The sequence below is a fragment of the Lontra canadensis genome, unplaced genomic scaffold (genome assembly GCF_010015895.1).
Source record: "Lontra canadensis isolate GAN:19392208 unplaced genomic scaffold, GSC_riverotter_1.0 scaffold21, whole genome shotgun sequence".
Taxonomy (NCBI): domain Eukaryota; kingdom Metazoa; phylum Chordata; class Mammalia; order Carnivora; family Mustelidae; genus Lontra; species Lontra canadensis.
The window spans coordinates 7,207,309-7,231,868 of record NW_022631015.1 but is presented as its reverse complement, the minus strand read 5'-3'; the positions used below and the strand labels follow the sequence as shown (position 1 = coordinate 7,231,868).

General features: G+C 40.1%; 1 protein-coding gene across 1 annotated transcript; it reads right to left on the bottom strand.

Moving 5' to 3' along the window:
* Nucleotides 1–506: 506 nt before the first annotated feature.
* Nucleotides 507–24,272, bottom strand: RIOK1 (RIO kinase 1). The gene is made up of 17 exons (XM_032861525.1): nt 24,014–24,272; nt 21,005–21,215; nt 19,134–19,224; nt 17,879–17,948; nt 16,216–16,258; nt 14,262–14,354; nt 13,391–13,503; nt 13,209–13,289; nt 11,764–11,850; nt 11,162–11,299; nt 10,489–10,592; nt 10,174–10,280; nt 7,573–7,638; nt 4,650–4,769; nt 3,719–3,772; nt 1,523–1,675; nt 507–666 (listed from the first exon to the last, which is right to left on the bottom strand). The coding sequence occupies exons 1-17, from the start codon at nt 24,082–24,084 to the stop codon at nt 556–558; spliced, it is 1,713 nt and encodes a 570-aa protein (XP_032717416.1). The 5' UTR covers nt 24,085–24,272; the 3' UTR covers nt 507–555.
* Between the last annotated feature and the right edge of the window lie 288 nt (nt 24,273–24,560).

Below are 24,560 nucleotides of genomic sequence, written 5' to 3'. Positions count from 1 at the left end.
ACTCAAGAGTAATGAAGGCGAGGAGTAAGGGCATCCCAAACGAGCAGCAACAGCACAGAGTCCCAGTGGATGATGACATCAAGAGCCAACTGAATCCTCTTATAGGTGAAACTCTCTTCTACAGAAACCGTGGCCCTGGGATCAGAGGATTTCAGACGGGTCCCTGGTAGGGACGAGCAAAGCGAAAACAATCCGCCCAGGTCTGTCCAGAGTACCCTGATGTTCACGTTTAGACTACGGATGTTGGTCACATTCAAACATTCATGATGCTTCCAAAACATATTGCAGGAGAAAAAAATACATATAAAAATAAAATTATACAAAGCTCTTCATTAAAATAGTAGTTTAAATAAATCCTCTGTCAGTACCACCCGGAGGCAGTGAGAGGCTCTAGACAGGAGAGCTTAGAGCTTGTTACAGGATTACAGGAGAACATGTGACCCCGTCTTCACGACTCCGCCGGACCCCGCCGTGAGAAACCCTTCCAGACACAGCTCATTGCGTGGGCGGGAAAAGTGACTGATGGAAGATTATTCTATGTCTCAATTTCTCATTCTATTTGCCCTTTTTCATCTTGGCTGTCTTCTCCTTTCTTTTTTTCACATGCTTTGGAATTTTGTTTTTTCTTTTCTCTCTCTGGGCTTCCTTGACCATCTTTTTTCTTTCCTGTAAAACAAAACAAAACAAAATAAAGAAAGAAAGGAACCTGCAGATTTCATTCAAGAGTATTCATTTTACTATTACAACTAAGTAAGAAAATATATATGAAAGGATAAAAGTGAGTATAACAGGAAAGATGAAAATAATTAGGATGCGGTGGTGCAGTTTGGTTCCAAATTTGTCTCTAGGGTTTCTTAATAGAAATTTGAAGAGTGCCCAACAGAAATATCTGGGAGGATTATTAAATGTTTGCAACTATTTCTTCACAAGTTTCAGATTCTAATAGAAATAAAGGTTGGAAAGAGACAAAGTATTTGCAGTAGACGAAGAGAGAAAATGTGAGCATTAACTTGGGTATAATAACTCTCTCAGAAGTTTTAGGGACCAGAACATTGTAGGGTTTAAAGGCTTAAGCTAAGAATAAACAGGAACATTTAGACAGCAATTATGTACCATTCGTCTCATGCCGATGGCTAAGAGTGGAATCAGTCTTTTAGATTCTGGAAACACCGGCTTAGTTGCACATCCCCTGCGAAATGGCCCTTCAGTATTTCACCACGAGACAACTCCAACATCACTTGTGTGTCAAGTGAATGACAATCATTTCTAATCAATGAATTCAGTGTGTCTTCTCTCCAGGCAGTGCCTGGGGAGCTCCTAACAGAAGCCCAATCTCCACAGGATGTGACCTCCAAAGGCAAAGCTCACGCGGAGAAACTAGCACTACAGCTACAAGTACTTAATGATCAATGTTTCCAGCCATTACAATTGACTCATCTAATCATCTAATCTTGAGCACAGAGAAACGAAACTGGCTTTGCTGCCATGCTGAAGAACAAGAGAAATTCCCTCCTCGGCTCACCTTTTTACCAACTTCGGTGTCAGCAGTGGGTTTCCCGGGGCAGGCCTGGTCTTGCTGCTCTTCAGCCTCTGTGTCAGAGCACTCGGAGCTTCCAGCATCTTCTGAACTGGAACAAGCCTCTCCCTTAGCCTGATTGTCTAGAAGTGCAGGGACCTTGAAAATATTACAAAACCATGTTACTCTAAACCCTACTGTCCACTGCGTTAATGCTAGAATTCAGATTTTTCAGCCTTCCAGGTATACGGTGAACCGCATCCTGTACTGAAACATCGAGAACAACAGAATCGACATCTGAGAGGAAGTGAGGAAGCAGCACATCGAGTGAGGCTCCAGAACACACCCAAATGAAGGAACCGGGGCTTCACGGGGTGACCCAGATCACCGACGGAACTGAGCTGCGGTGTGAAAGGATGAGAAATACAGATAGAAGTGAAGAAATAAAGATTTATTTGGATAACTTCACAGCTGTTTTCCTATGAACTGAATTTCAAGCAACACTTACTATTAATCCAATCGAGAGGGAAAATAATATTTTAATAAGAGAAATTTGTGCTTTTTCTCCCTGAGGAAGTTTAGCAGTTTTTAAAAGAGCAGGAACCATTTTTTAAAAAACAGATTTTCCTTTTATACGAAAAAATGATCTTTTAAAAGGCAGTTGCACAGAAAGGGTTTCTAGCCAGTTTTCACAAAACCTTCATGGGCTGAAATTCAAGGCACGACCGCCCCATAGCACTTACTAGACGTAACATGTACTGAATGTGTGTGTTTTCCTAATTCAATTCTTCAAAAACAAAGACATAGTAACTTTTCGAAAAGCAAACTATGATCCTTCGTATTTAAGCCTTTAATTAAGAATAAAATAGGCGGTGCCTGGGTGGCTCAGTGGGTTAAAGCCTCTTCCTTCGGCTCAGGTCATGATCCCAGGGTCCTGGGATCAAGCCCCACATCAGGCTCTCTGCTCTGCGGGGAGCCTGCTTCTCCCTCCCCCTTTCCCTGCCTCTCTGCCTACTTGTGCTCTCTCTCTGTGAAATAAATAAAATCTTAAAAAAAAAAAAAGCATAGAATAAAAAAAAAAAAGAATATTAAAATAGGTTCGCCTGGGTGGCTGAGTCAGTTAAATGTCTGCCTCTTGATCGCCGCTCAGGTTTTGATCTCAGATGAATTCGAGCCCCGCAATGGGCTCCATGCTGGGTGTGGAGACTTTCTTTAAAAGATTTTATTTATTTACTTGGGAGAGAGAGAGTGAGACAGTGAGGGGGAGAGAGAGAGAGAATGAGCATAAGCAGAGGAACGGTGAAGGGAGGGAGGGGCAGAGGGAGAAGCAGGCTCCCTGCTGAGCAGGAAACTCAGGACTTGATTCCAGGACCCTGGGATCATGACTTGAGCCGAAGGCAGATGCTTAACCCACTGAGCCACCCAGGTGCCCCACATGGAGCCTATTTAAAAACAAAACAAAACATTAAAATAAGCAAAAAGTGCCTTTATTTTTGCTTATGTTAGTTAATCCACACCATTCTAAAAATGTAAAACAAAACAAGATTGTTTCGAGAAAAAACACTACAGGAATCCAGAACTGTAAGACTGCTAAACCCGTGAGAATGGTCTGCAACAGGTTTTATACTATAGTATAACTACTATACTATAGTAGGAGACCGGATTCCCTTGTTGTTGCTAACTGTGGAAACATCAAGAAACACCTGGTTATCATTAAAAACTCCATAAATAAAGACCAGGATACAAAAAGTATCAATGCCTCAGCAACAAAAACAGAACAACTGAGAGACAGAAATAAACCACAAATTCCTATAATTCACTTTTACGGTTAAGGAAAAAAAAAGTGAACACAGGGCGCCTGGGCGGCTCAGTGGGTTAAAGCCTCTGCCTTCGGCTCAGGTCATGATCTCGGGGTCCTGGTATCGAGGCCCGCATTGGGCTCTCTGCTCAGCAGGAAGCCTGCTTCCCCCTCCCCCTCTACCTGCCTCTCTGCCTACTTGTGATTTCTCTCTCTGTGAAATAAATAAATAAAATCTTAAAAAAAAAAAAGTGAACACAAATACAGCATTTCTGAAAATGCCCATAAACTTCAAAAGTATCTATACTGGTAATACTATTGTTAGTTTAATTCTAGTATGCAGTAGGTTTTATACGCTTCCAAAGGGTATTTGTGTAAATGAGCAGCAACACAAGTTCTTATACCTTCTGAACTCCAGACAGATCTTTCTTCAATCCTGTAACCGTCTGGTACAGAATCTTAAAAGAAGAAAGACAAAAAGAAGAATCAACATAAAGCTAGACAGTGAAAAACACACATTGCAATATTATAAGTGAACACTGTGGGCTCATAATCTTCTGTGATTATTAAAAGGTGCTTAAATTTATCCCCTGGCTAACACAGGAAGTTTATAGCGCGGTGTATCATTCTTGCCCACCAAGCATATAGGCATGAGCAATGGCCCACAGCCCACCCACAGCCTGACGGTTTTTACAAATGAACGTCTGCCACCAATTTTATAATAGAAAATTCTAACTTTGATTCTCAATTAAATGGAATGAATGTATTCTCCTCCCCCAAATAACTCCATTCTTCTCAGTATGCGGAATCATGAAAAGCTGTATTCAATTAATATTAAAGGGCTTTTAATTTCATCAATTTTTGGAGAAAATTTTTTTTCTTATCTTATAATGACTTATTATGTCTTTATAACAAGCATTATAATAAGCAAAAATAACTTATTATGTTTAGTCTTTTTTATATAATAGCCTCAATTTTGCTTCTTAGCTTGCAAAGTCTAAAATATTTACTATCTGGCCTTTCCACAGGAGGAAATGTTGCAGACCTTAAAATATGTATGTTAATGAACCTAGTGTAATAATTATTTACAGCCCGGATTTTACACAGATCTTCCATTTTCTGCAAATATAGTCTGTTGGACTCAAATGTGCCATTTTCTTTCACAAATACCAGTGAATTCCCTTTACATCCAATGTGAACAGAGGATCTATTAATCAAAGGGAAACAGCCATCTCAGAAGACCAGAAGCCAACATTCAAGATGGCAGGTGTGGGACAGGAGCTTCCTCTATAAATCTGCTTAAAGAAAAATCTACGTACGAACCAAGGTACTCACATTGTCTTGTTGGGCATTCATGGCCATGTCCTCTTCCTTCAATTTCATCATTATATCCATATCCCTTTCATAATTCTTTACTTCATTCAAGGTTCTAGGAATATATGCTCGCTTAAACACCTAACAGAGAAAAGGAAAATCAAAATGGTTATTTACGTGCTTCTCTCATTCCCTGAGCTTCCCACCCCCATCCCGTCAGAGCAGTCCGTCACCATCTATTGCACTGATTCTCAGCCAGGCTCTCTGCACACAGTGGCGTTGCTGTGTGGCATCCCAAAAGGACTTTGCTACTAATCATAAAACATGAAATGATTTGAAGTGCCCTCTTTCCCCTTGTGTGCATTCCCAAAAGCTTTTGAGTGGGAAAGAAAGGAATGGAGCTGCAGTTAGCAAGTACTGCCCTGGCTGTGCCTTACAAAGGAACATGTTCTTACATGGAAATCTCACCTACTATAGTGAAAATTCACAAGTGCTGATAAATACAGGATGCCTTATATTCATCCATCACACTAACAGTCAGAGAACTTTTGATAAAAAGTCCACTATAGGGGCACCTGGGTGGCACAGTTGGTTGAGAGATGGACTCCTGGCTTCAGATCAGGTCATGATCTCAGGGTCCTGAGATCGAGCCCCATGTCAGGCTCTGTGCTTAGTGTGGAGTCTGCTTGAAATTCTGTCTCCCTCTCCCTTTGCTGCTCCCAATTGTTCTCTCCCTCTCTCAAACAAATAATTAAATCTCTAAAAAATAGCCTGATCCCCAAGATTAAAATAATTTTTTCACCACACATAAATATTTAAAGTCTACAATGGTACCAAAATTAACATTTAAATCATTTAAAAATTCACATTTGTGTACGGAAATGGGCTTTTCCTTCTTGAATCATGTTTCAATGGGTTCTTTAAAAATGTTCTCTATCTGAAGCGTGATATGCCCTAATTTCAAACTACACTGCAAAGCTATAAAAAGGGACACCTGGGTGGCGCAGTCAGTTAAACCTCAGCCTTCAGCTTCGGTCGTGATCCCAGGGTCGTGGGGTCGAGTCCCCTTTGGGACCCCTGCTCAGCAAGGAGCCTGCTTCTCCCTCTGCCTGCCGCCCCTCCCACCCTCCCCCCACCCCCCCGCTTATACTCTTATGCTCTCACTCTCTCCCTCTCTCTTGCTCACTCTTTGGTAATCTTGCTGGCTCTCTGGTAAATAAATAAATAAAATCTTTTAAAAAAAAAGTTGTAATAATCGAAACAGCACACAGCACTAGCACAAAAACAGACATGTAGATCAATGGAACAGAATAAAGAGCCCAGAAATAAGCCCATGCATATATGGTCAATTAATTTACAACAAGGAGATACGAACATGTAACGGGAAAGGACAGTCTCTTCAGTAAATGGTACTGGGAAAACTGGACCGCCACATGCAAAAGAATGAAACTGGACGACTATCTTACAAACAAAAATAAACTCACAAAAGAGCAAAAACCTAAATGTAAGACCTAAGACTTTAAAATTTCTAAAAGAAAACAAAGATAGTAAACTTAAACACAGTCTTAGTAGTCTTTTTTTGGACCTTTCTCCTCAGACAAGGGCAACAAAAGCAAAAACAAGCAAACGGGGCTACATCAAACTGAAAACCTTTTCACAACAAATGAAACCATCCACAAAATGAAAAGACAATCTACCAAGTGGGAGAAGATAATTTGCAAATGATGTATCTGGTAGGGAGTTAATATCCTAAAGATAAAAGGAACTCAAAAACTCACCACCAAAAAAATAAATCAATAAATAAATGATTTAAAAAATGGGCAGAGGACCCAAACAGAGATTTTCCCAGAGACATACAGATGGCCAACACACCCATGAAAACATGCTCAGCATCACTGTAGAGATACAAATCTAAAGCACAATAAGAGATCACCTTGCACCAGTCAGAATGGCTATTATCAAAAAGAATTAAGTGCTGACAAAAATGTAGAGAAAAGAGAACGCCCATTCACTGCTGGTGGGAATGCAAAATGGTGTAGCCACTATGGAAAACCGTACGGAGGTTCCTCAAAATATTAAAAATAGAACTACCACAAGATTCAGCAATTCTACTTCTGGGTGTTTATCCAGAGAAAACAAAAACACTAATTCGAAGAGATACATGCACCCCTATGTTCACTGCAGTATTATTTACAATGGCCAAAGTAACGAAGAGCCCATTAATAAAGAAAATGTGTGTGTACACACACACACACACACACACACACACACACTAAAACATTACTCAGTCTTAAAGATGAGTGAAATCTTGCCATTTGCAACAACATGGATGGACCTCAAGGGTATTGTGTTTAGTGAAATAAGACCGAGAAAGACGAATACCATGTGATTTCACTTATAAGTGGACGCTTTTAAAAAAAAAAAACAAATGAACAAACAAAACACAAACAGGCTCAGAAAAACAGAGAACTGGTGGGTGCCACATGGGGAAAGGATGGAGGAATGAGAAGGAGATTAAGAGTATAAACTTCTAGGTTTAAGATAAATAAATCACAGGTATTTAAAACATAGCATAGGGAATATAGTCAGTAACATTATAATAATATATACGGTGACAGATGGTAACTAGACTACTCAGTAATGTACGTAAACGCCGAATCACCGTGCTGCACATCTGAAAGTAATACAATACCGTGCATGAACTACTCTTCAAACAAATAAGTAAAGCTCTCCGTCTAAGACAATATGCTAATAGGCTGCTGAGTGGAATGATGTAATGAAATGTAATTTATCCAATTTGGCTCAGTTCAATTATGTACAAGGAAATATTCTCATCATCTGAAAACTGCTTCTCTCTTAAAATCAAGTTCATGACCTAGCATGTCCTTCAAAAACAAAAACTCAGAAGTGTTTCCTGCGACTGTGGATAGATAATCCATCTTACCTCTTCATCCACATGCTCTTGGCTGGACCGTTCTTCCTTGGTCCTTTGAGATGCTATTTCCATGGCCTTGGAAAGAAATCAAAAGTTACATTCCTTTATATTCGACCTACAGAAGATGCATCCATTTCTGAGTTTTAGTATAAACCTGCTCTTATCTTTCTCAGTTTCACCTGTCACTTCTGAGAAAAAGGACTCCGAGGCCTGGGGTGATACAGGTTGGCTCTCTCTGTCAGACCTCACCAAAAAGGCTGCTCTCAGCTTGAAGCTAACAGCATAAATCAAACTATTTAACCTTGGGGAAACCCTACCCCTTTCCTGAAGAGTGAAACTACCTTTCCTAAATTTTTTTCAAAATTTTATTTATTTGAGAGAGAGTACAGGGGGAGGGGCAAAGGAAAAGGGAGATACAGATGCCCTGCTGGGCAGGGACCCTGGGACCACGACTTGAGCCAAAGGCAGATGCTCAACCCAATGAGCTACCCAGGCGCTCCTAATTTTTTTTTTTTTTTTTAAATAAGTCTCCACGCCCAGTGCAGGGGGTTGAATTCAAGACCCTACTTTTCCTAATTTCTAAATGATTAGCAAAAATATTTACTAAAGGACAACTGAGACCCAAAGAATGGAAGAACCACCCCTTAATTCTGTAGCAGTCAATGAAGGGAATCAAAGAGGAAAAGTGGACTGTCCTCTAGTTTCGAGCATGTGTGTCTAACGCTGCAGAAAAAGAAACTGCCAGAGGAATCTCTTCGAGCAGTGGCTGCAGCTAAGGTGACAAAGATTCTACGAGAGTCTCTGGGCTTGGAAAACTGGAGATTTGTTCTCTCCTTGGAATACATAGAAAAAAAGGAAAGAATTATACTAGGGTTTTTGGTTTTTTTCATTCAGACACTAAAATTAGTGCTAAAAAATTTAGGAATAAAAACGGTATGTATTTATTCAATTAACATACATAACTGCTTAGTGAGTGTGAGGTATAGATTTGATACTGGGTAATACAGGAATCAGCCTGCTGCCCCTTATGGGCTCGCGGTCTAGCAGAGGCTGACAACATTAAAAAGAACTTAATAACAAGAGTGCCGGGTGGCTCAGTCTGTTAAATGTCTGACTCTTGATCTCAGCTCATGTCTTCATATCAGGGTTGTGAGTTCGAGCCCCTGCAGTGGGGAGCCTACTTAAAAAACAGAAAAAAAAAAAAGAGAAAAAAAGAGAACTTAATGACAAATGAGGCAGTTTGACCACTTCTACTATAGGCTCACAAGATCTGGGATTTACACCTGTGGAAACAATGATTTCTGCCTGATTTCTCCTTGAGAAAGTTCTGTGAATAGAGCTCTAATGTGGCCAACAAGCAGGTGAAAAGATGCTGAACGTCAATCATCAAGGAAATGCAAATCAAAGCTATGATACTCCACACCTCACACCCGTGAGGACAGCTACTCCGAGAAAAGACCAACACAGGGCACCTGAGTGGCTCAGCGGGTTAAGCCTCTGCTTTCAGCTCAGGTCATGGTCTCAGGGTCCTGGGATCGAGCCCTGCATCGGGCTCTCTGCTCAGTGGGGAGCTGCTTCCCCCTCTCTCTCTGCCTGCCTCTCTGCTGCCTACTTGTGATCTCTCTCTCTGTCAAAAAAAAAATTAAAAAAAAAAAAAAAAAAAAAAAGCAACACAAAAACAAAACCAGAACACGGTGAGGATGTATGTGGAGAAATTGGAACCATCTGCACAGTGTTGGGCTGGAATGTAAAATGGTTTCACTGCTAAGGAAGACAGAATGGCAGTTTCTCAAAAAAAGTAGAACAGAATTACCAGCTAATGCAGCATCTGCACTTTTGGGTATTGCCCAAAGGAACCGAAAGCAGGGTCTTGAAGAGAGACTGGTGCACCCATGTTCACAGCTGCATTATTTGCAACACACAAGGGGTTTCAGAAGCCCCCCCAGTGTCCACTCAGACGGATGGGTACACAGATAGTGGCTGTTCACCATGAATGAATCTTGAGGACACTATGCTAAGGGAAACAAGGAACCAGAAAAAGGAAACAAAACAGCATGATTCCACTTACGGGAGTTACTTAGAGTAGACAACCTCAGAGACAGAAAGCAGAAGGGGCTGGGGGCAGGGAGAAATGGGGAGTTAACGGTGACTGGGTACAGAGTTTGTATTTTATAAGATGAAAAAGTTCTCATGATGGACAGTGGTGACGGTTGCACAAAAGTGTGAATGTACATGATGCCACTGGACCATACACTTACACGTGGTTACAATGGTATGTTTTATACTATGTGCATTTCGCCACACTTGCAAAAGTTCTAGGATTCAAAAAGGCCTCTGAGAAACAAGGGAAAGACCAGAAGCCTAACAAGTTTCTCACTAAAGGTTCACGAACTTTGGTGGTCTATGTGACCTTGTCCAATGCTTCAAGTCAAGAAACCTGGCTTTCCCATTGGCTCTTTACTGTACTTCTCATTCCCTATGTGTGAAATCAAAAGAAGATCTCAAGAAGCTGTTGAAATGAACATACACTGAGCAGTCGGAGTCCCTGAGAAGTGCCATGTGAGCGCAAATTACTATTTTCTGTTCTTTCCTTTTCTCGTCCCATCTCACCTTTGAGAGGTAAGCGTCCATGTTCTCATGTGTGATGGATGGATCTGTGACAAATTCAAAGAGTTCCCGCACAGTCATTACAGCAACACTGTGCTTCAAAAAGAAATCTGTTGGAAGGAAAATACAGTACAGCCTTAGGAGGGGAAAGATTATTATTCCAACTACTTTATGGAGAAACAAAGAGAAGAATAAAGATATACCATCTCCCAGCAAAGGTAGACGTTCCACTACACGAAATGATTTAGTGCCATGATTTGGTATCAGCAGAACCAACAGACACAAACAACTTGGTAGGAAACTCCAATTTCCACTCACCGTTGACATTGGCACAGTCCTTTCTTAAGAACTCCAAGGCGTGTGGGTGGTCATGCTCTACGGACTGAGAAACATCAATGATGTACACACCTCCACTGTGGTACCTGTGGGCCAGACACACAGGGACTTGGGATCGACTACTTTCCTGTACTTTTTTGTTCAAAAAAATTCTATCTTAAGAGCAAAGGAAATAGCCAATAGAACGAACAAGGTGGGTAAGGGTAAGAGGCCACTCTGACTAGCAGGAGATGAAAACTGAAACAATTTCCAAAGTCCTGTAAATCTGTTAAGGATCAGATGGTCAGTTCTGTGACTAAGGCCACTGTAGGGCACAGAACACATCCTACACTATGACCATGTGAAAGCCAACTTGAAAACTCTAGAATTTAAAAATGACTTCTTGGGGGCGCCTGGGTGGCTCAGTCATTAAGCATCTGCCTTTGGCTCAAGTCATGATCCCAGGGTCCTGGGATGGAGGGCAGGGTTGGTCTCCCTGCTCAGGTGGGTGTCTGCTTCTCCCTCTCCTCCCTGTTCGTGTTCTTCCTGTCTCTGTTTCTCTCTCAAATAAATAAATCTAAAAATAAAATAAAAAGGACTCCTTGCTTTGAATTTTATTTTCTTGAAGGCCATGAAGTGCTGTACAAGAGGTTCCTAAGGATCAAAACACACTCACAGCATGTTAAATTCACTGAGATCTGCGTGGACAAGTCTGGCATCTTGATACATTCTTCTCATATACTGGATGAGCTGTAGATATAACTCCCGAGCCTTGGATTCTGATAACTGGACGTTTTTCAACAGTGGCGCTGGCCTTGAATACAAATAAAACAAACTAAGATAAAATGCCCCAAAATGAGTTTTCTTGCTTTGTACCACACATGGCCACATGGATTTCTTTTCAACAACTTATCACTGAACAACTATATCACTACAGATGTACCAATCGGAAAAGCTGTCTAGAAACAGGTGTTCTCCCAGCTTACTGTAAAACATTCCTCAAAACTGGGTGAACTTTGTTATTCTGAAGCATTCTGAGACTTAAAAAGGTAGAATAAATGAGTAAGTCTATGCACAAGTACAGTGGGAAAGATTCACAAAAAAAACTCCAAGATGAAAGGAGCTATTTAAATGGGAAAGAGTCCTATATTGGATAATTCAAAGCACTTAAAAATATACTTCTGAAAAAAAATTTCTTAAAAATACACCTCTGATAAAATCTTTAAAAAAAAAAAATACACCTCCTACCATGTAATTCTTAGCCTTCTACATACTCACATGTCATCTTTACCAATGAAGCCCATGACAAGAACATGACTTCTCAGCATGATAGGTTCTGGGCATGGGATCTGCGCTGTGTTTAGCCTGTGGTATTCAAAGACAAAAGGACAAGGGAAAAGGTGACCCAGTATCCAAAACAAATGACAACAGCTACAGAACACAAGATTAATATGGCTGTTAGGAAACAGCATCAACATGTCTCAATGGTGTTACTGCATTTCAGAAACTTGAAGACCCCAGAGATTTTGGGTAGCACCATGATGCACAACCAAGAATGACAAAACACTGGCAATTAACCTACATCTCACTGCCTCTAAGGCTCAGCCCAATTCCAGAGACATGAAACTGTGAATTGTGCGCCTTGGAATTGGTAAACTACAGCAGATCTGTCTTCTGAGTTGATTAGCCTCAACGATGATTAAAAAAAAAAACAGTTGGACTCAGGGCACCTGGCTGGCTCAGATGGTAAGAGTGAGCATGAGACTCTTGATCCTGGGGTAGTGAGTTAGAGCTCCACCCATGCTGGGTGTAGTTTACTTACAAAACAAAACAAAACAGTTGGACTCATACATAATAGCTAGCTGAATACAGGAAGATTTCAAAAGTACTTTCAAAACAAGTATTTAATACTAAAATATCCAATGTATGTCATTAATGCACTGCAGATAAAATGCCAAAAAGGTATTCGAAAGAGGGGAAAAAAACTTCAAAAAAGATTTTTTAAGATTTTATTTATTTATGACAGAGAGATACAGCGAGAGAAGGACACAAGCACAGGGTTGCTGGTGAGGGAGAAGCAGGCTTCCTGCTGAGCAGGGAGACCAATGTGGGGCTCTATCCCAGGATGCTGGGATCACGACCTGAGCCAAAGGCAGACACAAACAACTGAGCCACCCAGGCACCCCAAAACTTCAATTTTTTGAGAAAACTTGGTCTCAGCTCGATAAGTTGCCCTCACCTGATATAAAAGTGTCAGCACAAAGAATGGATAAATATGTCCAAGACTGGACTGAAATCAGAAAAAGAAAACCATGATAGAGTTTAGGCCCTAACAAAATTGTCTAAAACTCCAATGCCTATAAAAAATGACAGATCAGTCTCAAAACCCGACTGAATCATTTCCCTATTTAAAATCTTGCAACAGCCCCCTACCGTCCTCAGTATAAATTTTAAATGCTTTCACATGGCTTCCAGGTGCTTGGAATGACCCAGCCTTGCTAAATGAATGTAAATTTTTCCCAAAACAGAGTGGGAAAGTAATGGGTTCCCAAAACAGAGAAGACAAGGTAGTTCTTATTTGTCCAGGAATGTGCTGGATCTAACAGAAACAAACAGCACTCCAAGTACCCACTTTTGGACAGAGCCACCCTGGGATTTGCCAGCAGGAAGGAGCGAGGGCCAGTATGGCCGCCACAGCACAGCCACACACCCCAGACACTCACCTGATTAAGTTCCTCATTTCTTTTTCTGCCCAGGTTTTCACCATTTTCCTGGGGTTTCCTTTACAATAGCCATGACGAAATCTTGAACGAGAAAAATATTTGTTATTCCAATCATTCCTTTATTCCAGTCTGTATTTTAGGATAGAGAAATTAGGCCAACTGGAAAAAGAATCGGAGCTTACCTGAATTCCCCACTTACATACTTATCCCGATCTTTGAACACCAAAATGGAAGTTTTGTAAATTTTGATTGCTCTGCTCTCTCCATTTGCTGTGCTAGCATGGTACACATTCGCCTATTTTGCATCAAAAACAAAAGGACATTTGTGTTAAATAGCTACACATGGTATTTCAATTTTTCACTCTATTTGAGTCTATTCTCAAAAGTTAGAAAAAAAGTCAAGCAAACTGAAGTAACATGTATGAGAAACACCATCTTCCAAAACATCATCACCAAACGGTACAATAAGTAGGGCTCAAATTTACGTATATAGTAAGATCCAATCATATACAAGAAGCCATTCCAAACATTTTTGTATCTCAAGTAGGTGAAAAATATTTTAAGACACTCTTACATCTGATTTATAAATTTTTACTGAGAAGTGCTTCCCATAGAATGAGTTGCTAATTTAAAAATGCCATGTCTGTCTTTCTCCATATCCATGTGCAAAGGAAAAACGGGAAAGAGATTGGTTGACTCACAGAAACCAGACTAAGCCCCTGCCCCCATTAGTAACTATGCAATAAGGACCAGGCCGGCAGGAATCAGACCACCTGCACCGACCCTGGGCACCCCTGGACCCAGTGATCCGGTACTGTGACGGAGGTGAAAAGGCACAGTTGTGTGCCCAACTTCCTCCCCACCCATAAATATTAATAAAGCTGTTTTTGGAAAGAGTAAGCTATTCTGACTTGTGTGGTTTTTTTTTCCTTTCCTTTACTTTTTAAAGGCACCATTTATGTACCATTTATGTACCAAGTGCCTTAGTTCCCTTTGGTATCTGAAGTAAGAAAACTAACATGAAAACATTCAGGCATCCAAAGAAAAGCTCACTTCTTTTCCTGTGCTTATGCAGCCATTTATCTCGGATATGATTCCTCTAGTCAACATCTTGAATAATATCATTCGTGTTCTAGGATCCAACACCTAAAAAATTGGGAAAAAAAAAAAAAAGTTCAGAGAGACAGTACCAAATATCTCTCACTTAAAACAGCTGACCATTAATAATCTGAAGAGCTTAAGTACTAGGCCATCCTGGCTGACTCAATGAGTATCAACTGTGGTATTTTTATTCACTCCAAATTTTAGTAAATAAAATGCGACACAAAGGCCAGAGAGACAAGAGATGAACCAACAAGTTCAGTCACAGAAATTAAAGTCTACCAGGTCAAAAGGAAGCACAATTGACCGTAGACTGACATGATGTAAGAGAATGTAATACAAGTCACATTAACTAGGTTTACATTTTCTAGTAACATCATAAGGAGTAAAAAATAGCAGGTAAAATTTGTTTTATTTTATTTAATCCAATATATCTAAAATACTATCAATTTCAACATGCAATTGATATAAGAAGTTACCAGCGAGAGATTTAACACTGCATTTTTTTATACCAAGCCTTCACAGTCCAGTGTGTTGACACTGACGGCACGTCTCAATTCAGACTAGCTACCTCTCAAGTGCTCAGTGGCCACTGTCCCAGACATGCAACTTTAAATCAGGGGTCAGCAATGGGATTGGGAGGGAGACAAACCATAAGTGACTCTTAATCTCACAAAACAAACTGAGGGTTGCTGGGGGGAGGGGGGTCGGGAAAGGGGGGTGGGGTTATGGACATTGGGGAGGGTATGTGCTACAGTGAGTGCTGTGAAGTGTGTAAACCTGGCGACTCACAGACCTGTACCCCTGGGGATAAAAATTCATTATATGTTTACAAAAAAATTTTTAAATTTTTTAAAAATTAAAAAAAAAAAAAAATCAGGGGTCAGCACCTTACTGTCCATGAGTCAAATCCAGGCCACAGCCTGTTTTTCTATAGCCTGAAGCTAGGAATGGTCCTTACATTTTAAAATAGTTGTTTAAGAAAAAAAAAAATTGTGAGCCATAATGCTTAAAGTATTTATTTAACCCTTTAAAGAAGGAGTCTGCACACCTCTGCTACAGATGAGTAAATCAGGAAAAGGGTCCCCTTTGAAGTCAGCACAATCAATCTTGAGGTGGCTGCAGCAATGTTCTGACCCTTTCTATCACCTTTTCACATCAAAAATCTAGGCAAATGCTAACATCCAATCACAACTCTCTACATATGGGAAAATAAAGAAAATTCTTCTCCACTCTTGAGTAGAAAGAATAAAAACAAGTGTAATTTCTAAACCAAGTAATGAACTTCTAATTGAAAATTACACACACACACATACCCCCACTTTGTGGCAGATACCTATCCTTCGCAAAAGCTCAGAAAAATCCCTGCTGACCTTAAGACAAGACAAAAGATTCCGATCTTACAATGAATTCTGCTTCCCCACGGAAGAGGGAAGCACTGCATGATGGCCAAAGCGGGGCATGACTCTAATTTATCTGTTAACAGTCCTATTATAAATACAGCAAAATGTAGATTTCTAAACTCAAAACTACAGAAAGGAGTAGTTTTAGATAACATTAGCATTAAGCAAGAAGAATGAATGCAAACTATAACCCAAGAGAAAAGTAATGCTCATTTAAAATGAGAGCTTGCAGGGCATTTGGGTGGCTCAGACGGTTAAGCATCCGCTTCTGCTCAGGTGGTGATCTCAGGGTCCTAGGATGGAGCCCCACATTGGGCTCCCTGCTCAGCATGGGAATCTGCTTCTCCCTCTGCCTCTGCCCAGCTCATGCTCTGTCTCTTTCTCAAATAAATACAATCATAAAATAAAATAAAATAAAATAGAATAAAATAGAATAGAATAGAATGAAATGAAATGAAATAAATAAAATAAAATAGAGAGCCTGCAGCACACTGAAATTTTACCTGTTCCACAGTTGCTCTGTCCGCCTTATCTTTGATGCGATACCTAAGCAAAACCAAAAAAGTATATGTGACATTCAAAATTTAGAAGCCAAAATAAAGTTTCCAAATGTATCATTCCTTGAAATTCCTATATGGGTAGTTTCTTTAATAACAGATTTCATAATCTCATTGTAGTTTCATTGCTCAGTAATGATTCCTTCGTGTCCCCTTAATCATCAATTCAGTTCCCTAGAGCAAAAGGAACACATCTGCCTATTTCATTCATATTTCTGTCCATAAATCCGGAAGGATTAGATAAAAAGAACAGCTGGGATAAAGTGAACTACACTGCAAAAGAGAAAACACCAAGTCTATTAATAATTGCCCTTAAATCTTTAATGATTCTATTAATACAGATTAAAGTCATTGATACTGCCTTCTCTTTAGAGTTCCTTTCTACAAAGACACAAGGTTTTATCATCTTAAGGTATTTCCTGGGTTCTACATTAAAATGCAAACTCTGGTTGGTTTCAGCTCATACACTTAGTGACTCTATTAGCACTCATCTAAACTCATAAAGATTCAAACACAAAGATCCAAACAAGCACTTCCATGAAATAACAAGTGATTATGGCAGTTCTCAAAAAGTCTGTATCTTGGGGCGCTTCAGTGGCTTAGTCAGTTGAGTGTCGGACTCCTGGTTTCAGCTCAGGTCATGATTTCAGGGTTGTGAGATCGAGCTCCCCCCAACCCCACCCTCCCACCCTCTGCATTCAGCTGGGAGTCTGCTTGAGATTTTCTCTCTCCCCCTCCCTCCACTCCAGTGGGTGCGCACGTACTCTCTCCCCCTCAAAATAAATTTTTACAAAAAGAAAAGAAAAGCTGATTATCTCTTAGTTATAGCAATAAACCAGAAGAAAACTGATTTTTAAGTTCAGTTCTTTTTTTTTTAAAGATTTATTTTAGAGGGAGAGAGCACATGTACATGCACAGCCTAGCAGGGGGAGGGGCTGAGGGAGAGAGAGAGACTCCGCAACCAGACTCCCACTGAGCCCAACGAAGGGCTCGATTTTAAGACCCTGACATCACAACCTGTGCCAAAATTAAGAGTCAGACACTTAACTAACTGAGCCACCCAAGTGCTCCTTAAGTTTGGTTCCAACATTACTAGTTGTAACCTTAATATCACTTTCTACAATATATAGTTAATGCCTTAAGAGTTACTATGACGTAGAAGTTAGCCAGATCTTAATCAACTGATTTTGAGAAGAATAAATAAAAGCTGTTCTTAGTTATATCACTATTCAGTTTTAAATCTTCCCTTGAATTTTTAAAAATATTTCATGGAAAGGAAGAAATTTTAATAAATTCTGAAAAGGGAATTTTTTATGCTCTAACGTTTTACTTTAAACTAGAATCTATATTTTAGTTTAAAACCATTACCCTCCTGAGAGAACATCTGTGAATTTCACAAAATTATAGTTTGACCATACATATCTTAAGACTCAATATTTTCAACTTATAAAGGAAAGGATATCCTCACTTAAGCTAAAAAAAAAAAATAAAGGAAAAACTGGTTTAAGTATACAAAGAAATATCCTTTCCAAAAGATTTATGACCAAGACGCTACTTTGTCTCAAATTAGTCCCCATCAGCCATGATTTATAGTTAAAATATTACTTACATATCTGCTTCCTTTTGTCTAGACTTTTCGGTGACTTTATTTATGACAGAATCAGTAACATTTAGCTTATCTGAAAATTAAAAAACACACAATGTAAACAACATTTAAGACAAAAAGACAACAGTCTGAATAGAATACTTCCACCCTCCTCCTTATTTTCTAAATGTTTTGTTGTATAGAGAGTTTCTTTGAATACTAAAAAAATGTTCATGTTTTTAGAGATGAGCACAACGCTGTGTCTCCGTAGTGACAAGTGTTGTCACTGTCATCACCACAGCTATGATTTCTGAGCCACAGAAACCCGGACCTAGGCATCCCCCCCTAAATACTTCACCTGCATATGCTGAATTTCAGACACTTGTTCATACTTTACATGACTAATACAGACAACATAACTGCTTGAATTCCAAGTCTAATTCTAAAAACTTCAAGTTTCATTTTAAATTATAGCTCAATGATGGGCTATGAGAGACGTGCTAGGTTTATAATGAGTCAATGTCTGCAAGACAAAGATGACCCTGCATTTTTCAAGAGCTGGTGGTTCAAATCAGCATTCGACAGCTCACTAAATGACTGACACCTACACACTGAGTGTCTAGTAAAGCCAAATGTACTTAGGTTCTGTATTCTAGCACAGCGGACTCTTGAACAACATGCGTTTCAATTGCCCAGGCCCACTCACGTGCAGAATTTTCACAGCATAGGACCGCACATGTATTTCTTCTTCCTTATGACTTAACATTTTCTTTTCTCTAGTTTCCTTTATTGTAAGAATGAAGTATATAACACATATAACATACAAACTATGCGTCTATCCACTGTTTGTGTTATCAGTGAGGCTTCCCATCACCAGTGGGCTGTTAGTAGTATAGTTTTCGGGAGAGTCAAAAGTTATACATGGATTTTCAACTGTGTGGAGTCAGCATCCCAACTTACACATTCCAGAGTCAGTATATTTTCAATATCCTACTATTAGATAATCTTACCATAAAATCTAATACAAAACAGACAAAAACTTGAACAGGCACCTGTAACTTTATAATTCTACAGCAGAGAAAAAAACAGAACTAAAAAAGTCTAAGCTAAAGTCTCTTCCTGAAGCCAGGCTTTTAAGTCACTGAGTTTTTATCTTCTGTAAACGTTATTAGTCCGTCAGCAACACTGAATACTCTCATTTCTTGATTTAATAACATTTTAATAACACTATGGTTTCTGAAGAACTTCCTCAGAGCCCAAATATATTTTACGAACTCACCTAGATTAATTTTATTCTCAAATTTCCGTAAGACCTTGTCTGCTGGAGTATACATTTTGGCTGAATTGCAATTGGAAGTCTGTCGATTTGGCTAGAAGAAACGAGTTTCAGAATTGAAGGCACGAGTTTTAAATAAAGACCTCAGGTTCTTTATCACATCCCTTTTTCCTTAGCTCACAGTTAACTATTAAAGCATCAGTACTTGAATGAGTACCCCAATAAAAGGTTAAAAATCAATCACATTTGTGCAAGAAATTTTTTAAAGACATCTGAAATAGGACAAAATTAGTGGCTAAAGAAGTCTGTACCATCTGCCTCTTTTTAACCTCTCTACAATGTATTCCTCATTATTATAAATAACAAATTAAAATTAAACGCATTTTTTTGTTTGCTTTATAGATTCAAAATTTGAAAATGTTCATTTATACCCAAAGTGTATAACGAAGAGCTTAGACCAACATGCAACTAGTTCTAAGAATCTCCGTTTGGGTCTACTATCTCAAGAAAGGGAAAGATTAAGTATGAGACTTAATAACTTAGACTGGCACTATGCACAAACTTAAGTAATAGCAAAAAGAGAAGAAAAAACCCATAAATAAGAGAATATAGTACAGATAAAAAGCGCCCATAGTAATTGCTGACTTAATCCCGTTATCTCAACTTGGAAGTGTGAGGCTGACTTGTTTCTTGTTTGCACAGACCTCTTTAAAGTTTTCTACTAAATACAATTTTTAAAACATTTCTAAATACAGGTTCACAGTAGAAATCAAAGGTAAAATTTTAATCACCTATAATTCCCAACACCCAGGACAACAGTTAACATTTAAAGACGTATAATTACTTGTATTACTAGCTTTGTTCAAAGGGGTTACACTATTTCAAAGTTGAAATAGCTCAGTGTCTCACCAACAAATTAATGGAGGAGTTACCAAAACAAGACCACAAGTGTGAAATTCATCTGGTTATTTTTAATTGCTAGCATTCTAGTCCACAAAATAGTCTCAACAGTCAAAGAAACATTTTTGGCTTTTTCCCCCTCCATCTCTTTCAGAAACTGGTATGTTCCAGGAAGATGTACCATGCTAATCCTAGGACTCTGCAAACTCCTAAAACATTAAGTACTTCCAGTTGAGATGAAGATTTTATGTAGTTTGGTAACTCACATTTTGTACACAGCAGAGATGGTAGATCATAAACATATGTCATTAATATAGCTTTCCACTGCAATGTATCTTAAAGTCGCATAACATCCCATCAGGGATCCTATGAGGGAAATCAGTCCCTCAGTAATTAATCAAGTTTACTTCCAATGTTTCTCTATAAGCAATACCGGAGGATCATTCTTTTAACATTATTTTTGGCACAATCCTAGAAGAACTGCTGAGTCAAAGCACTTATTTTATGTTTTAAATACTTTTTCTCACATACCAGTTTATCCTCCAAATAACTGCTTATTTCCTCAATCAGCAATTATAATTTTGGGTCTTGGTCAGTTTCATGGGGAAAAAAATGGCATCTCTACAGATTTAATCTGCACTTCTCTAATTATTAAGCAAGTTGAACTTTTTTCTCCATGCTTCCTAACCATTTGTAGTAAACTGCCTGTTTACATCCTTTCCTGTGCACATTTTAAAGCTCGTCATCATAATTTAAATGACTTTTTAAATGTACTCATTATGAAAGGAATCTACATCCAGGAAATTACCAGAAATACGAAAAGGATGAAGAATGAAAATGGTTAAAACCTGGGGCTACAAGGCAACATAACCTGATGGAAATCTTTCAGTTAGTCAATCCCAGAATGACAAAAAGTTCTTTGAAAAAAAGACAACGTGAGCAGTAACAGATGTATAAAATCATGTATAAAATACCTGGGGGTTACTCCTTGCATTTGAGATGCAACTCTTGGTGAGCTTCCCAACTCCATCATCCCAGTCCCAGTCGTCATCGTCATTGGACTCTTCCTCCTCCTCCTCCTCCTCCTCCTCCATCTCACCTTCCCCCGTCTTCTCAGACACATTCTGCAGGTCTTCAAACAGAACACCATCTTGTTCTCTGCTGGTCTTCAGGTCAATGCTTTCACTAGAAATAACAATGTTTCAGCATGTTTTACACATACCTCTAATTGGATTTACACATGTATTTTGTGATACAACAGACTAAATCCATACGAATAAATCGCAAAGTTTTCCTTCCAAAGTACTTCCCCATAAACTCAACACCAAGTTCTTTTTCACGGTGCCATTCCCATTGTTTGCTTCTTCTCCTGGTCCTCCTAAGAAGAAATACATCTGGTATGAAACCCACTTGTGCCTTAATGAAGCTAGGATTTACGCTGTCACTTTCTCTGCTGAACAAATGGACTCTGACCAATACATCAGACCCACCTCCAGGAAAACCATTCGCAGATATGCCTTAAGAGGGGGGGAAAAGGCTTTTTGACAAAATCTGAGAATAAGTCTAAAGCAGCCTTACCTTGAGCTTAGCGCCACTCCAACAAAAGGAGCTGCGTCAAGATCGGTGTCACACAAAGAACTTTAAATCACCCTGTTTGTGAAGGGAAGGAATGAACAACACTAGCACCACAAATGAGAGTGGGAGTGTGCGTGTAATTCAGCATGAGGAGTGGTGAGTCTCGAAACCAGAGAACAGGTCCAGCGTAAAAAGGGAGCACAACCAATGGGGTGTTTTCTTGCCGTGGGAAAATTCAGACTGAGTGCTACCGTATCTTCTTAGTTATTCAAGAGAAGCCGGAAGTGTGGATTTTTGCGGCAAATCCTACTTAACGGGTACATTTAATTTTAACAAAACATTGCATACCAAACAAAATATGTGTCCGCAGGTCATAGTCAATAGAGGAACTACCAGTTTTGACCTCTCATGTAGAGAACAAAGAACCACAGAGAACAGCTGATAATGTGAACTACTAGCTTAAAAAACAGTCAGAAGACAGTTTAGTAAATTCAGATGATCAATCCTGATTATTAATTAGTCACAGCTTACAGGGCTCCAAATCTCCATAAATATGGCTGGGAAGAAATAATCATTACACACCTGCTATTTATAGTTACTATGATTCTGTAAATACAATCCTTAATTTGATCCTTTAATTGCCAGTAACCTAGAGTGGCATGTCTAAGTTATACTTCATTTGTACCACAACTTCTCAACCTTGGCTGGACAATTTTTTTATTCTGGAAGGTCATTTTGTGCCTCGTAGGATGTTTAAAATCCACTGGTTTATCCTCACAATATCCAGTAACGGTTGGTAAACCAGTGCACACTCATTACCGTCAACTACTCACCAGCAACACTGGGCTGGGTTTCACCTTCCTACTTCTTCCCTAAAGCCTTATACGTGCTTATCTGGAAGTAAAAATCTGCAATTAATTTGAAATAAAATCTTATTTTTCTGGCTAAATCCAATGTAACCTCCCAGTAATGATCATTTGCTCCTGGAAGTCTTCCTTATTCCTCATCCGTTTTTCCTCTGTACTAATTACCCAATTCTAATACAAATATCAATTGTCTAATCCCTTAATGTTTCCCCTCCTACCTACTGCAAGCCCAGTGTCAATCAGGGTGGTGTTTATCAATGCATCCCTACCCACGAATGTTAGATCTGACACACAGAAAATGATCAACATATATTTACTGAAAAAATTCCCCAACTGATTAATAAAATCTGTATGTAAAGAATCCTTACTGTAAACACAAAGTAAAAACGGTATTCTTGGAATTCCAAAGGAACTCTCAATGTTTCATGTAGGAGTTATCCTTAATTCCTTTTGCCTCACAGGGTAGCCCACATTCAATACACCGAATCTTATCACTTCTGCCTAAAACATAATCCTGTTACCCTATATCTAGCTCCCATCAAGTCTGAACTGAATTACTTTTGTCAATTTTTTTTTTCTTTTTTGAGAGAGAGCGTACATGAGTTGGGGTGGGGGGTTGCAGAGGGAGAGGGAGAGACTCTTAAGCAGGCTCCATGCCCAGTGTGGAGCCTGATGAGGGACTCATCTCATAACCCTCAGATCATGACCTGAGCTGAAATCAAGAGTCAGATGCTTAACTAACTGAGTCACCCAGGCACCCCTACTGTATTAATTTTGAACTGCTTCCACCCAAGCCCTCCAAAACCACCCTCTGCATAACAGAGCAATTCCTTTAAATCTTAAGTCATATTATGTCATTCCCCTGCTAAAATCTCTCCTATGGCTTTCTATTAATACTTAAATATCCCAACTCCTCAACATTTACAAAGCTCTACACCATCTGGCCCCTTCTCACTTCTACATCGTACCTAGCCAATGGCCTCTAAGTCTTCCCTTCACAACCGAGAGCGATACCAACGTTAAAGCTCTGCACTGTTGTCTTTTGCGAACGTCTGTTCCTTCTGCTCTTCTTGAGATTAGTTCCTTTTCGTCGTTCAAATCTTGACTTAACTCTCTCCTGACATTGTCGTTAGTATACCAGCTGATTTTAATTATTTACATAGTGTCTATCTTTTTTAAAAAATATCTCTAGGTACTCAACTGTCAGTCCCTCCCAAGTACAAGGTAAAATTCATTGACAGCAGGGACTTTGTCTTGTTCATCACCATCTCCAGCGCCGAAGACAGAATCCGGCACACAGTAGGCGCTCAAATATTTCTCAACGCTGAATACAGTTAAAGAGCAAAAAATCTGTGTTTCCTAACCGCTATCCCAACTGTGCGTGCCCGCGATGCTAACTCTGCCGCAAAGCAGGTTATAAAAGACCCGGCTGGGATGGAGAAAGAAGCGGAACAACTACCGGTCTCCCTCAAAAGCCCAAGGGGGCGGTTGGCGGAGAAGACAGCAGAATCCCAGGGGAGTCAGTGTCCAACCCGCGCCCACCTGTCGGAGGCATCCGCGTCGTCGAACTGCCCCGGGACCACCCGACTCATCAGCAGCCGCCGGTAGTCCATGACGGAAGCGCGCAAAGCCTCGACGCCCGGGGAGGCCGTCCGCCCAGAGCTGGAACAGGAACCCCACAGGGACAGTCCTACCCGCAGCCCATCAAACCGCCTTTCGGCAGATAACCGCCTAGCAAACCACTCAGAAGCTCCGAAGCTAAAAGCGAGCGCCACGTGCTAAAAAAATATGCACTTGCTACAGGAGGAAGCAGGATCTCCCCGACCGGAAACTCCCGCTCGACCGGATGTCTCAGCCCTGCCGGAAGTCCCGCCCTCCACAGCCTCGCGCTGGAGGGCGAGGAGCGGGGGACAAGGGCGTGGGAGCCCGGGCGGCTGAGTTCCCCGCGGAGATTGGCTGGCGCAGCGGACTGACGTCACACAGGGTCGTTCCAGCCCGCCTGCCTGTCTTCCGCTAGTTTTTAAAAGCTTCGGTGGGCGAAACCTTAAAGTGTTGGTCTTCCTCGCGCAAAACAGTACGCGGCGGGAGG

What these genes read in the sequence shown, in the direction of transcription:
- RIOK1 (XM_032861525.1), bottom strand. Translation starts at nt 24,084, where the DNA reads ATGGACTACCGGCGGCTGCTGATGAGTCGGGTGGTCCCGGGGCAGTTC. An exon ending in TGGACGCTTACCTCTCAAAG is followed by an intron (nt 7,639 to 10,173) that starts GTGAGATGGGAC and finishes TTTCTTTCCAAG; the next exon opens with GCCATGGAAATAGCATCTCA. An exon ending in ACACCGAAGTTGGTAAAAAG is followed by an intron (nt 667 to 1,522) that starts GTGAGCCGAGGA and finishes TTTGTTTTACAG; the next exon opens with GAAAGAAAAAAGATGGTCAA.